This window comes from Chroicocephalus ridibundus, chromosome 20 (genome assembly GCF_963924245.1).
Source record: "Chroicocephalus ridibundus chromosome 20, bChrRid1.1, whole genome shotgun sequence".
NCBI classification, from domain to species: domain Eukaryota; kingdom Metazoa; phylum Chordata; class Aves; order Charadriiformes; family Laridae; genus Chroicocephalus; species Chroicocephalus ridibundus.
In genome coordinates this window covers 5,954,027-5,970,341 of record NC_086303.1, presented here as the reverse complement: position 1 = coordinate 5,970,341, position 16,315 = coordinate 5,954,027, and the positions used below count along the sequence as shown (strand labels likewise).

Genomic DNA, 16,315 nt, shown 5'->3' with positions numbered 1-16,315 from the left:
AGCAGAGAGCTCCGTTGGCACCAGACGGGAAAGCTGGAGGCCAAGGCAGGTGGGAGAAGGGCTACAGACCGAAATGGAGACAGAAATGGGTCAAACAAATAAGTAATTAAATAAGCTTGCAGCACTTGATATTATTGCCCAGATTTGTATATGCACGATTAGAGTAAGCTTCCTTGGCTATTAAGGTCACTACGAATGCATCAGAAGGAAAATACAATTGAGTTATTAAACCAGGCATTCTCGTGGCAGCAGCCCACGAGAGGCATTGCCCCAGCACCTCTGCCCAGCTGGCGAGAGACGCCCTGCCCAGAGACCCGCTGTCCTTGTTTTCCCGAGTTTCCTACCCAAGGCCACGCTCCCGCTCCCCTGGTGATGCTCATCCATCTGCCCTGACCCTGGGCTCGCGCCGGTGCATCCCTGTCCCCCAGCACTGCCTGCTTCAGGCAGCACCACAGTCTCTGGAGCCACAGGTTGCCACATGGAGCTGAATCCCATGGGATCCATGGAATTCCATGGGATTCAGCTTCTACGTAGGCCAGCAGACGGTCACCAGAACGCTGCCACGCGGCAGGGAGGGCTGGCCTCCGAGATGGAGGAGGTGGTTACTGCAAATACCAGCAGCTGTCGTGGACCGTGCATCTAACTGGCAGCCAGTTAGTGTGGAATAAAACCCACCCAGGCAGTTCGCTGGCAGCTGGGCCACCCCCTGTCTGAGAAGGGTCTGCGTTCTTTCAGAAACATTTCATAAACAGTTAATGTCTTCCAACATGAATCAAAAGTGCTTGCTGGACTCTTTGCACTCCAAGGCCAAGCAGAAGTGTTACTGTTGACTTGAAGCATTCCTGACTAGGAAAACAACTGGTCCAATTTTTGCCAGGTCTGCCTTGCTTTCCACTTTCTAGAAACTAAAAATCAAGTTTGGTGTCTGTGCAATATTGTGCTTTATTTTACGCCAGCGCAATGCTGTGCAATGAATCCCAACTTGTGTTTTATTACTGAATGAATTGTGAGGTTGTCTCAAGCCTGTCTTTCGAGTGTGTGCTTTCCCAATCCTGTTTCTTTCTTTTGTTGTATCAAAACACCCCTCCAAAGAAATAACTTTCCCAGGAAGGACCCTGAGCCTGGAGTCCTGGCTCGGCCTGTCCGTTACCATACAGACCCCCGCAAGGTGATAACCGCCTCCCTGACTCCTCCGTTCTCCCCGCAGGTGCCTGTCCTGTGTGAACAGTGCTTTCCGCTGCCACTGGTGCAAGTACCGGAACCTCTGCACCCACGACCCCACCACATGCTCCTTCCAGGAGGGACGGATCAACGTCTCTGAGGTACCGGACCGGGGTTTCAGTACTCCTGAGCTCGCTCCTCTTTGCTTGTCTATGACACAATTAGCGTAATTGTGAGGTTTTTCAGCTTTCTGTGGGTCGGGGCTCCCCTCTCTGCTGGCATCGAAAAGTACAGATACAGCTTTAAAGGAGTGTAGCAAGAAAGTGTCAGTTTAGCAAAAACCATGTCCCGACCTGAATGCCAAAGCTGATCCCACCCTGGCTGCGTGGGTGCGCCCGGGTGCGGCGATACCCGTAATTGCTGTGGTGCTTCCTTCAGGGGTCTCAGAGCCTCCTGCAGACCAGCGCGTTCCAGCAGCTCCGCTTTGCCTACGAGGCCTGCAGGGATTCGCCCCACGGCAAACAGCAAGTCAGGCGCAGAGCTCCTGGTGGGACTCCTTCGGTGGGTTGTGTTGGCAGGGCGGGAATTTATGGCAGGAGCCCGACTGTAAACTGATAAAGAAGGGAATTACAGACGTGAACAGCCCCAGACTTTGGAAAAGAAAATCGATTCAGGTTCCAGCCCCGTGGACCAGGAGCCATCTCTCTTAGCAGTTAATAAAAGGTGGGGGGCTTAAGTCCAAAAATGCTTTTAACAGTTGGAAGGAGGCATAGCCCGTTAACGGCTCTGCCAGATCTTCTGTGTGTCCCGAGGCCAAGGGATCCATGGAGGAAAGGAGTTTGTCAGCAAATTCCTGATGAAAGGTTACCACTAACCCCTTGGTCTGGGGTTTCTGCACCCGTTGTCTTGTCCGATTCCCGTGCTGCTGTCTGCGTCGGGTTCCCCAAGTACAGAGCAGACACAGCCTCCGACGCTGGTGGAGTCCTGGTCTTCACCCTCACTGCCCCTCCACATAGCTTTGTAGCGCCTGAAATGGGTGCAGGTCCTAAAGCTGGAGGGAAATGGAAGGTTTAAAAGGTGCTTTGAAGGTCCCGAGTGTCTTATAAAGTGGGAAAGGCAGCAGTGAGGACATGTACGAATACTGGAAAAGGAAAGGAGGGTAAGGTTAGCCAGCGTCAAGGTACAAACCCTTATCCGTGAGTAATGGAGGCAGAGAAAAGCAGGAGAGATGGGCCAGTGGAGTAAAACACTGAGCCGTTAAAAAGAAGGGACTGAAGCTGCCAGGCTGTGGCTACGCCAGTGGGAAACTTGAAACGTAACTCGTGGGTCTTTCTGGGTGAAATGCTGCCAGGAGGCACATCAATACAAGGCAAGGAACGTTAACGAACTGCATGAGTACGAACCTGGGTGGGAATCTGCAAGAGCAAAAGCGTGGACAGTGGCTGTCCCTGCCACCGGCAAGGGAGGAGCAGCGGGGCTCACGCAGCAGCCTCAGCGCGCTGCCCCGTGCGGCAAAGGGAGCGGATGCCCTAGGGGAAGCGTCCACCCTGGGGACAAACCAAAAGCTTTCTCAGTCCAGTTCAAAGTCAAAAAACTTCCTTTCAACGTAACAAGAGAAAGCAAAAACCTTTGCTTTTCCTTCTCTCAAGTGACGTGGGGGTTTTTCTCCTTCACGCTCAAAGCATCGCTGTCTTCCCAGGCTTTGCAATTGTGGTTCTCCGTTTTATAGGTCTTCAACCCCATGATCTCAGAAGTGTTTGACGAGTCTCTGGTAAAGTGGGACAATCCCATTATCTCTGTTTTTCTCCTGGGAAAGCACAGGACTTGCCTGAGATCAGACAGAGGGAGGGAGTGGAGGAGTTGGTATCTGCCAGTTCCTGCTGGGATCACAGGACTGTCGCGTCTCCAAAGAACTTCCTCTGTCGTCTTCATCTTGTAGAGGTGGTTTCTTACCAAGGGATGTTATGAGATATCTAACACCTTCCTGGTGGTTACTTTTGATAAGGGCTGATGGTAACGGTACAGATGCTCCGCTGTTTGTCATGACTTCTCCATGAAGTCAGCTCTGAACACACAGGCAAAGCCAACCACCAAAACCTCGTTTGTTTGCTGATTGAAGGCAAATGAATTGCAACCTGCGTACACAGTGCAGCGCTAGTGCCTTTATTATGGGCATTTCACTCCGGCTAACACAAGACATCAAAAAAATGCCTCATAAAGAGCTTCCTCTCTTAAAACAATTCAGATCCCAACGTTCTCCTTGTCTCATGGCCTGATGGATGAGCAAAATGGGTGTGCTTACCAAGATCGCTCCCTTCCTAGCAGAGGGTCGGTTGTGCCTGGGGCTGGCGCGGTGCTGCGGGTGCTGCGGTGATAACGGTGGCCGTGCCGCCGCCACGGAGGGAGCAGCGCCGGCGCGGGCTGCCCTACTTTCGGTCCCATGTGCCTCTTCTCATGTAAGATTTGCACACGTGTTCACACAGGGCTGGAAATTTTCTCCTGCCTTTATATTTAATTTAAGAGAAAATATCTTGAATATTCCCTTTTACTCCTGGCCCATCAGAATTTGTGTCCCAGTGGGATTCCATGTGTAATGAGCTCCCTTTGATGCTGCCAGGAGTCCTCTGTCTTGAGAAGGGAAAAGAGCTCGGAGCATCAGCCACTTTGCGAGGTGAAGGGGGAGAGAAAGCCCTTCTTCGTGAGCTGTACCCTTGCTCCGTGCGACCTTCTGGCTGTATTGACCGAGCTAAATGCTGCCTTTTTGCCCTACTTTCCATGAAAATACAGCCAAGAGAAGGAGCTTTTTCCGTCTCTCCGCCTGCCCTGTCAATAGGAATTCTTCGCCACCACCTAAGGGCAGAGCTGGGCGGTAGGGGCAGGGATGAGGAGGACGCCCCCCCGGAGATGGGCTAGTGCTTTGTCAGGGCTAGTGGCCTGTGGAGCCATCGGTAGGTGATAACTGGGATGCTTGAGAGGAGATGCCCCTTGAGGGTCAGACCTCTGTTTTGCATCGCGCTGTTGTATTTGCGGAAGTGAAAATGTGCAAAGGCTGTTTGGTTTGGAGTCGTGGGCAGATAAATACGGAACCTTCACAGCCTTTAAAGCAGAGATGTCTTCCGGGACAGGGGTATCCTTGATATCCTCTCTCTGGTGGAAAGTTTCTGACGTGGGGTAAACCCAACTCTTTTGAGGCCTCTGTTTCGAGATGGCCAGTTCTCTAGGAGTTAATAATTAGTTAAGCAACTCTATTTTCTCACCCTTTTCTTAGCCTGAGGCTTCATTTGTCCGCAGAAGGTGCCTGCCTAGGCATTGCTATCCAAAGAGCAATGGGAAGGCAAAGGCCTGGGGCTGGCTTGCACCCACAAAAGCTGGGTTTCTCCAAGAAGAGGTCTCGTGGGTGTGTGGCACTGATTGTCTCGCTTTACAAAGCTTCAGATCAGGCCTGTGATACCATTTTAATGCGTCTGAGGTGGTTGGGTTTGTGTGTGTGTGAGGCTATAAGATGTCTCTCCCTAAATGTAAAAAACATGCAGATGAAGAGGAAATTAGATGCATAACTATATTGTTACACCCCATCCCAATGGAGAGCTAGAACCAAATAAATCCTATTAGTTTCCCAGACTGTGGGATCCCGTCCCTCTTTGATGTCCACTGTGTGTAGATAATGTCATTTCCATGTGTGAGATGCTGAATCGGGGACGGAGCGGTGCCGATTCTGGGAGTTTTAGTGCAGAGCCAGATTCCAGCTCTGGTCCGACTCCTTTAAATTCACATTGCTTTTAAAGCAACACCTTTGCTCCTGGCTGTGCCCTTGGATGCTGAGTGTTGCTTGATGCGCCTCAAAGGAAATAAAACAAAATCAAACCTTCCTCGTATCTGTCCTTACGTTCCCCACCATTGAATCCCTGAATGGGAACTATGATGTGTAGGAGATAACTCAGAGCCACGTCTAAGTCCCCCAGAGTCAGCAAATGACTTTGCTGGGTCACATCTAACTTCTGGAGAGATGCGTTTGGCTGAAAAAAGTACCAATAGTAACAAAAAGCCCAGCTGCAGCAAGATTAACTCATCTCAGTTCGAGAAGATTGGTTTGAGCTTATTGGCAGCACTTTTTTTCATCAATAGATTTATGATGTGTATAACCTGCAGTGTCCGGAGGTGGGAGGATGCTCCACAGGGCTGCAGGGAGCCAGAGGGAGACGTTCCCACCTGGAACCTGCCCGTGTTCCAGGGAATTGCTCCCATCCTCACCTCTGGTACACAAAGGGTTGTTTGTAGGCGAGAAAAAGGCTCTCCAGCCTGCCGTGGTTTTTTGCACGGCTGTAAATATCACAGTACTTCATAAATTAATGTCGAAGACCCAGGTTACGGCACGCGCATCCAGCACGGAGCTCGGGACAAAAGGGCACTGGGTAGGAATTTACCAGCGAGAACAGTCTCGCTTCAGTTGCCTTTCTTTTCATGTTTGGTTTCTAAGGAGCGACGTCTGCTCTCCTTTCCAGTAGCATAAATGAAGAATAATGTGTTTCCATGAGTGATGGGAACCGTAATTTATATCATTGGGAACACAACTGTGAGCCAGGGGTTTACATTCATGTGCCAGATTCGTTTATATTTATAACTTTAAAATATGTGTAGCAAGTTAACATTTGTGGAGGGGTTTTTTTTTTTAAGATGAAAAGTATGAAAACGTTATATTTCCTTCCATTTGGGCTAAATCCCATAGTCAAAAGAAATGCCTGCCATTTCTAGGCAATTTCTGCAAATAAGAGCAGAAGATTTGACCTACTAAAACTGCTCTGTTAAACACAAATAATAACCATGGGTGCTCTGTTCTACTCCAGAGGCAGATGCGTATTGCGGGTCTTTAAGGTATTTATAGACCTTGGAGTCTTTGAGGCTAAAAAGTGTCGGAGAAGCACAAAATGTCTTTGTAAATTGTGTGTGATGATACTTCATAGGCGGAATATTCCCCCAGAGCCTGTGTCACTCATGCATCGGAGCCTTGTCTTCCTCCAGCAGATCTTCTGATTTGTGTTTATTCTGGTGTGCAGAAGTCAAGAAGGATAATGAGAGGATTCAGCGTGTGTTTGTTTAGCGAGAGGAGGCAATAATGGCCTTTCTAACTCACTGCAGGATTTACTTCTCATGAATTAAAAAACAAAGTAAACTGATTATGGAACAAATTGTGTATTCCGCTGGCTGCAGTCTCCCTTTTATTCTGTATTTTCTGGATGCTCGGCTCTTCCTGGCGCTAGCATGGGAAAGTGCAGAATCGAGCACCCAGACCTGAGCCTCGCAAACTGGGGATGGTCTCGTTATTTACCATCACGAGGGGACCTTTCCCACAGCCACATGGCTCCCATCCCAGCAGCGGGACTGGTGCTGCCAGCCGCTTCCCAGTTCATCACGAAATTCCTATAAAGTGAATAAGTGTTGACAGAGGCGTTGCTAAAGCTGACAATATACCTCTAACGAAACAATTTCTGTTAGTGCTGGCTGCTAGATCTGGTAGCAGGTAGAAGAGGAGGTGAATCACAGAATCACAGGCTGGTGGGGGCTGGAAGGGCCCTCTGGAGATCATCCCGTCTGTCCCCCTGCCAGAGCAGGGTCACCCAGAGCAGATGGCACAGGAACGCGTCCAGGCAGGGTTGGGATGTCTCCAGAGACGGAGACTCCCCCACCTCTCTGGGCAGCCTGTGCCAGGGCTCTGCCACCCTCACAGCAAAGAAGTTCCTCCTCATGTTGAGATGGAACTTCCCATGGTCAAGTCTGTGCCCGTCGCCCCTTGTCCTGTCCCCAGGCACCACTGAGAAGAGCCTGGCCCCATCCTCCTGACACCCCCCCGTGAAGTATTTATAAGCGTTGATAAGATCCCCCCCGAGTCGTCTTTTTTCCAGACTGAAAAGCCCCAAATCCCTCAGCCTTTCTTCATAAGAGAGTGGATGAACCAACCTGCCAGGAGAGCTGTCGTATGGCATCACCCCGTCAGCTCTGGGTGCGCAGCTGGGACCCTGCAGCAGCACCCACGTGGGACCCCTACCCTCTCGCCCACGCTCCGCGGGACATGGGTGCACGTCACTGCGGCAGCGATTTAAAATCAAAATTTAGAAACAAACAAAAAGAAGGCCTGAAAGCTGAAGGGTGTCCCTGGATGTGCGATGGCACGATCAGGGAGGAGAGGGGCCTCGGGCAGCGCGGTCTGCGTCTGAGCGAGCCCCGTGCCCTCCGCCAGCCCCGGCAGCGTTTGTGGCTCCACTCGCTCGGCTGATAAATTCAGCAGCCACCGCCAGCAGCACCGCGGCTCCCCACGAGCACCCGGGGCTTGTGGCAGTGTGGCATCTTCCTACGTATCGCTCCATCCCAAAATGCCTATCCCCTTATTAGTGTGATCACTGTAGCTGTCAGCCAGCACAGAGGGGCTGCCTTTCCCGGCGTTCCCCCGAGCGGCGTGCACTCGCAGGCTGCGTTGCCTTTTTTTTCACCGGAATCTCAATGTGACATTTTTCTCCCACTGAAACCAAAGGAAAAAAAATCTATTATGTCCTACTCATCTCTAATGATGGCAGAACAATTTTTGCTACCAGCATTTTCAGCACTAGAGAGCAGATTTGAAAATGTAAGTCCTCTCCCATGTCTCTAAAGCAAGAAGCATTTCTTTAACAGTCCTCTCACGAATGGCAGTGCCCAGGAAGGATAATGGTCCATAACATATTCATTATTTTCAGGACTGTGCACTGAGGTTCTCCCACCGGTGGTGTGGCTGGAGATTTTTTGTTTTCAATCATAATGTGATAAAAGATTCTGCGGCTCCAGGATGCCTTTCCTCCCAAACGTGGGCTTTCTGCAGAGCTGGGGACCTCTCTGGAGCGGAGCCGTTTGTCTCCCCTCGGTCCCCGCTGTGACTTTGAGGTTAAATGCAAAACCTGAAATGCAGCCAGAGCTCGGGCAGGAGGTGTTACAGGTGCGCGGTGCGTAACGAGGAGGACGGAACGTGCGTGTAAAGCTCGGAAGAGCTGGCAGATGGATGGAAAACACCAGGAGTCTTAGGAGTTTGCTGGAGGTAAAGGCTGAGCTGGGGGTTGGACCCATGATACCAGGGTCTGTGGGAACCTCAAAGCTGAGCTTCCCGGTGACGTTCCCTCCCTGCCTGTAAACCTGCTCCACTGCAGAAAAGGGCTTTCCTTTCCTTCCCAGCGTAGCCCGCTTTCTGGCTGTTGGAGTTTAAAATCGCTCTTGGCTGTTAATCCGTGAAAGTCCCTGTTAGAAATAAAATAAAAAATATATAAGGAAAAATGCTACTAAAAAGGTTTATGAGGCAGCAGTTTAAGCTACTGGCTTCTCCAAACCGGGGCAGCATCTGTTTCTCATTTACAACTTGCCTGAGCCAGTAGCGAAACGCCATCCCGTCCGTCCGTCGGGCTGCGAGCTGGGGAGGCAGCGGGCTCCGGTGCTTAATGGTCATCAGCGGGAGATGGGGATTGTCTCCCTGGATACCCAGGCCTAGCGGGAGCCAGGAGAGGACGGCTCTCCTCGCGTTGCCATACGGATGATTTACTTCAATTGCTAGGCAGGGTGGCAAAGGGCTTGGGATGCCAGTTTGGGATTTGGCAGAGGGGAGGGAGACATCCATCAGGTTTTCTCTAAAACTTCTACTTTAGCTTGGGATTAATCATTCAGTGTGCGATACTTACAGGTACTTAGGTACCTAGTTCCATTAGATCAAAGCAAATTAGAGCTAAACAGAATGTAAATGCTTCTGACGGTCAGAGCCTTTGTGTCTGCGTGTTGCGGTTCCCCATATATAAATTGAGGAAAAACTGTGTCTCCCAGCATGTTATGAAGAGACAATGTTTAGGATGTTGAGATCTTATGGGAGGAATGACATACGATTACCAGGCATCGATAGCTCTTTTTTTTGGTGGTTTGTCTCAGAGTATCCTTTAGACGTCGAGTTTGTGCCGGTGGGGACCTGGAGCTCTGCTCCTCTGTGCAATGAGGTTTGCAGGGAGAGTTTCCTTTTATTTTGCATTACGGCATCTTGCATAGTGAAGTCTTGAGCTACTGCAATATTAAAAACACGCTATTAATTTACAATTGCATTATTTTGGCCAGATAGCGGCAGAAGTGGAAACAAATGACACTTCTCTCTACTTGATGTTTTAATTGCTGTGCTTAGTTTTCAGAATATGTGGGTTTGGAGGCAGCAGCGCTTTGCTCCTTTCTCCATTATTGCAATCACACAGATGTTTGAAATATTTTCACATGGTTTTCAATGGAAAATTTAATAGGCTGCTTCCACTTTCATGGCATTTTGCAAACTGAAAAATGAGGCTGTTTTCAGAGACTGAGGAACTATCCTTACCCATTTTTTCGCTGCCTCCAGCTGAGAACTCCTGAGCCTTAACTTGTCTATGAAATTACCATCGGGGATGAAGTATTGTTCTGTATGTAATGCCAGCTTTTCACTCGCCCTTGGGCCAGTTTGGGAAGCCTTTGGGGTTCGGGGAGGAGCCCGTTCCGTCCCGCAGGGGGTGGTAAAGCTGCAGGGGGCTGTCAGCCAGGCTCCTGCCCCGTGTCGCAGGGGCAGGACCTGTTTCATCTCCTCTCTCCTGCAAGAGGCTTCAGTTCCTCGTCAGGAAAGGCCTGAAGTGAAATGTCTTTGTGCTGTTTTGTCTCAGCCCCCCCCCTCCCTTCTCCTCCTCCGGACTCCCGCTGAGCAGCCTCTCCCGGCTCCTGGAGCTCAGCATCCCTCCCTTTTTCTGGTTCTCTCCCCAGTGCCTTGGCTCTGGCCTGGCAGGTGACAGATAGCGCTGTGAGGCTCCGGCTGTCGCATACTTCTGCATTTGCATTTGACTCGGGAAAATACATTCCTGGAGCACCTCCCGATTGCATCCCAGAGGTGCAGAAAGGCTTTGATCTGCAGGGGTGGGGGGGCTGCTGCCCATTTGTTTGAATCTTGCTGAGCTGGGCTGGGACGTCACCTTGCTCCTGCCCGTGGGGCTGGCAGGGTCCCCGTGGGGCTGGCAGGGTCCCCGTGGGGCTGGGGTTGCTCTTTCCAGGTTGATGTAAAAAGCCTTAGGGTGCCCGAAGGGACTGTGTCCAGAAGAGTTGGAGGCTTAAGGTTTTGAAGCTGTGAAGAAGGCAGAGACCTGGGGCATCCGAGCTTGTTTGGCATCCTTTGGGCTGGCCTTTCTGCTCACCTGATGGTCTCTCCGGTGAACACCCAGTGGCAGGAGACCTGCCGGTGCCATCACTTAGTGGTAATTTTGCTGTTTCCACAGTTTGTGAAATGACTTGTGGCACTCCCGGTCACGGCCCAGCATCCGCCCCACAGATACACACTGAGATACAGTTGTACAAAAATTAATTAGATTTTGTTTCAGTCCTCCCTCCTCTGGGAGAGATTCCTCCTCGGATCCAAGGACAGACGCTCTTTTGAAAGCCGTTAAGACCTTTATGGCCACTCTTAGCTGGGGGACGCTCTGAGTTTATTGCAGATGCCAAACCCCTTGCTACGGTTCCTAAGAGAAAGCGCCAGTTTTGCAGACTAGCCGGAATTTCAGAAGGCCCGGGGGGATCAGGATTAGGGTGCTTAATCCCAGCGGTGAAAAACCCATCCCTACTGTTCTGGATACTGACTGCAACCAAATCCTCCAGTCCTTGGATGTCCTCCGCTTCCCAGGAGCACAGAGCAGGGAAGAGCATTGCTTTAGAGACGGAAAGGGCAACTCATTCCCGCTTGCCTGCCTGGCTGGCAGAGCCAGGGACCCCCCTGGGGCCCCCCTGGTTAAGGGAAAACCAGGACAGCAGGAGCATCACCGTGAGAGGACAGAGGTGTCAGCGCATGGGAAGGGGTGAGCACAGATAGAGCAGAAATTAATGTCACCTCCGAAATTAACAGCACGCTGGGGTAGTTTTACTCAGATAAAGCAAAGCGGCCCAGTACCTGGGAGCGAGAGGGAAGCACATCCCGTGCTGCTCAGTCTGGCTCCGAAGCGGCACACGGCCGAGGGGTGTGAGGAGGGGAATGGGGTTAGGAGGAGGCACGGGGAGCGCAGCCCATCGCCCTCCCAGAGCAGCTGGTAACGCGGGAGGGCAGGGTGAGAGCCAGTGTCCCCGCAGATGAAACCCATGGCAAGCTCAGAGCGGGGAGGATGCCTTCCTTCTGTTCCCTGAATAGCGGCGTTCCTTCTGCAGTGAGAAATTCAGCACCAGTCCCAGGGTGGGGGCACTGTAGTGGGGGTTTCTTTATTTCTGCAGTTAACCTGCAGCGTGGGTGGACTGAGAAGCGGCTGGTCCTGCGTGGGGGGGATGTGCTGGGACATCAGCCCTGCTGCCGGAGAGCTGCCCGGACCCATGGACACACCGCTGTAACCTCCCCCTCTCTTTTATTGCCCCCCAGGACTGTCCCCAGCTCTTCCCCACAGAGGAGATCCTGATCCCAGTGGGAGAGGTGAAACCCATCACGCTGAAGGCCAGAAACCTGCCCCAGCCCCAGTCCGGCCAGCGCGGGTACGAGTGTGTCCTCAGCATCCAGGGCGTCATCCACCGCGTGCCCGCCCTGCGCTTCAACAGCTCCAGCGTCCAGTGCCAGAACAGCTCGGTGAGGGACCGGGACGGGAACCTGGCCAAGAGCTGCCCAAAATGGGGGTCAGCTCCGAAGGGGGTGGGCTCAGCCGCCGGGAGAGTGAAAAATCCCTGGGTTAAACGAATCCCGAATCCCAGGTGGGAACCCACCGCGGGTGTGCGAGGTGTTTCATTACACCGGCCCGGAGAAGACCCTTTATCCGGCGGTTCCCTGCCTGACTGCGGGGGGTCAGCGAGGGGAAGGGGAGGAGGAGGAGGGAGCCGAGGAAGGTGTTAAGACAGGCTAATTCACGCGGGGGAGATAAGGCGAATCACAGACCCCTTATCGGGGAGCTGTCGCATTCCAGGTCACGGTAGCTGGATGAATACCGTAATGCTGAAAAGCAGCGTGGTGCAGGGAAGGAGGGGGAAAGGAAAACTGCCAGGGGAGAGCACGGAGCGGCAGAGAGAGGGAAATTATCCGAATGCTGCTGCCGGAGAAGCAGGCAGGGGAGGATGGCTCTCCTCCGCAGGATGGGGCTCAGCCCTGCCAATGGAGCTGGCAGGATTTTAGCGCAGAACGCCCCAAGGCAGGTACTCGGGGATGCTGAAACATGGATGGCGAGTGCAGGCCGCCCTCCGAGCCCAGGTCTGGGTCTGGCGTGACACGCTTCAGCTGGAGGACAGGCAAGGAGGAGCACGGTCCTTCCCCGCCTCCCCGCACGTCCGGAGAGGTCCATGGGCAAACAGGGCACATCCAGTTTGTTTTAGGCAGCGGAACAGGGTCTACTTTAATATTCAGTGCAGATGGTCTTAAATTGTTAATGAAGTTTTGAATTTTTAAAAATTTCACTGGATATTTATATATCACTGGCCATCTTTGGGCCTCGCGGCTTGGTGGATAATAAATGTATTAATATTATATAGTACTTTTCCTATCCAAAGCGATTTATAAACACTGGAGAAGCACTTTTATTGCTGTTAGGCTAATAGGAAGCGGTAGGTAGAGAATGTAAGGGCAGTTCTGTGCTCATGAGCTCTACCACTGGTACAGAAGATCGAGTTTTGCACCAACTTAGTAAAGCCCAGGCGAGGTGAATCAGTACAACCACATGTAAGTTAAAACTGTACAATTATTGCACGGGGACAGTGAAAGCAGTCTGCTTTGGTTTAATCGTCTTTCCCTCAGCCCGAAGAGGATGGCAGTCTTTGCTCACCTTTTTAAGTCTTTTTAACAGCTCTTGATCGACTTAAAGGGAGTGTCAGAATGAGGCCTCCTCGGGGCTAATTGTGATAACGGGAATTTCAGAACACACTGGGAATTCCCCTAAAGCATCCAGATGGACCCTGCCACAGCGCCCAGGATGTCCGTGAGATGGTGAATAATTCAATAATTCAAGGCAGTGCTCTCCTGGCCTGGGCTGAAGCAGAGACCGGAGAAGAACCTCTCTGCACCATCTCTTTTTTCTCAGCTGTTGCCTATTTCATCAGCCAAAGCTCTGCAGCCTGATTTTTAAGCTCCCAGTCACACTAGGGTGCATGGTGACTGTGTTAGGAGATAGCCTGAAGGCAGCAGTCCTTCCAGTATGATTAAGTAGAGGGGCTGTATTGATAAGCTAGAGACTGAGTGACAAGAGCAACCACTGTGAGTGGAATAATTAATCTATTACCTCTCACAAGGACTAGATCTGATTTAATTATCTCTTCCTGGTGAGGAGGGAGGGAGTCAAAGCAGGACCCTGGAGATGAAGTGTAGTGGTTCAGATATCAGCACACGTTTTTAAGCAGAGAATAATCATGGTTTCTTGAAAAAAAAATAAAATTCTTTTCCTGTTAGTGTCCCTGATACATCCTCCCAAGCATTTCATTCTCCATCTTCTTCAGTATCTCTACGATGGGATGGACATAAGCAACTTAGCAGTGGACTTTGCTGTGGTGTGGAACGGGAACTTTGTTATTGACAACCCAGAGGACCTGAAAGGTAACGTCCGCGTGAGTTGGCTCCCAAGTCGGGGGTCGGAGGGCGGTGATGGGGGTCGGGGGGCGGCTGCGGGGGCAGAGTGGCATTAACTGCGCCACTGCAGCTGCAGGCAGGGCCCTTGTGGTCTCGGTGGGTCCCGCTTTGGGTGAGAGCAGCTCACTCTGCTCCAACGATAGCGGAGCTCACTGAGCACCACCGGTACAGCCGTGGCTTTGGGAACCGCGTACGCTCGTTCAGTCAGAACTCAACGTGTGCCTTTGCCGTGAGTCCAAGAGCAGCTCTGCTCCTCAGGAATATTTCCATGCCCGGCTTGTCCCCTCTTCCCTGCAGTGCACCTCTACAAGTGCGCAGCCCAGCGCGAGAGCTGCGGGCTCTGCCTGAAAGCCCACCCCAAGTTCGAGTGTGGCTGGTGCAGCAGCGAGGCCAAGTGCACGCTGCGGCCGCACTGCGCCGCGGCCCCCGCGCAGCCCTGGCTCGACTGGTCCAGCAGGAACGTCAAGTGCTCCAACCCCCGCATCACCGAGGTAAGAGCAGTCTCCCACCCCCTTCTCCTTCCAGAGCGGGTTTGTGTCTGCCTCCCTCTCCTCTGAAAAATCCGCCAGCGCTGAAGAACAGGGAATAAAACGCTCCGTTACTTTGCTGTGAAATTAATGTGCGGATCCGCCGGCACGTGGCGGGGTGTGCAGCCACTGTCCCGCCGAGCAGCTGCCGCTCGCCCGCGATGCGGCCAGCGGTGGGGTGACCGCTATGGACCGTTGCAGGGATGCTAATTAAACGAGGGAGCTAATTAGTCTATAGTTGATGCTTCTGATGTTTCTCTTCAGACCACTGAGGGATGCAAAATGTCTCCCAGGAGCATTTTTACCACTAAAACTGCACTCAGTCTGTTAATGTTACTATTAGGAGCGACACTCATATCAGGTGGGGACGAAAGAAGATTTTGGTTTCTCACTTAATTAACTCCCCCCAAAAGCCTCCCTTGCCCTGCCATGTGTCCATACCGCAGGAGGCGGAGGGAATGGATATTAAAGTGTTGGATCCCAGCAACCCGTTGCAGTGGTGCTCGTGGCCGGGGAGGAGCAGGGCTTCTCAGCACACGAACTTCTGCCAGCTGAATGAGGACCCCAGCACAGGTGGACGTTTCCTCTTAACTCAGATTAGTTTCTGCACCCGCTGAGCTGAACTGGCTCCCGCTCGCGCCCTCTGGGAGGAAGGCACCAGCCTCCTCTTTGTGGAGGAGGGGAGGAATCCGCAGCGGTGCTGTGTCGGCTGGGGCTGACTGGAGGGTGCTGCTGAGGAGATTCCATCCAGCCCACGGGGACGTTACCAGGCCCCTGTTACTTCTTTCTTAGACCTTCTGCCGAGCCCCGTTGTGCCTTTGATGGGTGGGTATTTCTCATGTGCCGGGTTTCGTAAACTGCAGAGTGGCGCCTGTGGGGCTGCGGAGGAGCAGGGGAGGCGCTGGCGGTGCTGGCTGTGCACAGACCTGAAAGCATTAAGAAATGTTGAAAGTCTGTCCTTTCCTGGGTTGGTTGGTTTGTTTGGTAAGTCATAGCTATCTTTACAGAGAGATAAAATGAGCCTCAAAGGCTTGCCTGGATATTCACCTTGTCCTGCCAGCGGTCAGAAACCAAAGTTTTCTTTTCCAAGGGCTGTTCTGCTTGCGCAGGGTTGTGCTGCAAGACGCAAAACAGCCTCTGCCTGAGATTTCCTTCACCGTAAACCGTTCAGACAGTTGTAACGTTGAAGAAGTTTTAGATTTATTTATTTACCCCTCCTTGAGCTAAGCAGAGAAGGGGAAAAACACTCTGCTCCAGCCACCAAGTGACTTGCGTCTGAGCGCTGCCAGGCTGGCTCTGGCGGCTGGCTGCGGGCACGGCGCTGCCACCGAGTGTTTTATCACTGTCCAACTTGAAAGCAATACTTTTGGTCTCTGTCCAAGGAGAAAAGAGCAGGGCTTTGCTGTTAGAGATTTTTCTCGTCTCCATAACCAGGTCTGTGCCTCAGCCTTCAAAGCAGGATGCGCGGGGTGCCTCGCCAGGGGATGTTTTGAGCCTCAGGAGATCGCCCTGAGTGGATTCGGAGATGGGAGAATTGAGTAGGAAATGTCTGTGCTTTCGCTGCTTTTTCCACAGGGAGGGTCAGCGAGAGAAAATCCAGATTTCAGGGGGGTGTATTGTCCCGTGGCCTCCACCGGCTCTGGCAGTGCTGGGAGCTCTTGTGAATTTATCAGGGGTCTTGCAGTATTTGGCTGTTTTCCTTGAACTCCACCTCCTGCCCTTCTTCTTAGGAATTCAGTTGTTTTGTTTGTTTTTTTTATGAAAGTCAAGCTTGCAGTTTTCGCTTGTAGAAAAAGAAGGGGGAAAGCAGAGAGAACTAGTGGTCTTTTTTGTGTGCTTTGAGATCCACAAATGGGGAGGGCACTGTACAGGGCTCTTGCAGAATTTTGCTAAGTTCTTGAGCCATCAGCTCTATAGAAAATGGCAAAGCCTGAGTAGAAGCCCTGCAGGGCTGATATTCCTAAACCCAAACCTTAACTTCTCTTATCGCCCATTCCCTCCAGAAAAGTGTATGGGATTGTCTTGGAGACCATGAGACCTTTAC

The 16,315-nt window shown here is 51.9% G+C and overlaps 1 protein-coding gene across 1 annotated transcript in view; it reads left to right on the top strand.

Annotated features, from left to right (window-relative positions):
* Positions 1 to 16,315, top strand: part of PLXNA2 (plexin A2) — a 173,134-nt gene that overhangs the window by 112,731 nt on the left and 44,088 nt on the right. The window contains exons 9-12 of the mRNA XM_063356322.1: positions 1,208 to 1,322; positions 11,567 to 11,767; positions 13,615 to 13,711; positions 14,042 to 14,235. Coding sequence (XP_063212392.1) covers positions 1,208 to 1,322; positions 11,567 to 11,767; positions 13,615 to 13,711; positions 14,042 to 14,235 — 607 coding nt within the window. The remainder of the gene's footprint in view (positions 1 to 1,207; positions 1,323 to 11,566; positions 11,768 to 13,614; positions 13,712 to 14,041; positions 14,236 to 16,315) is intronic.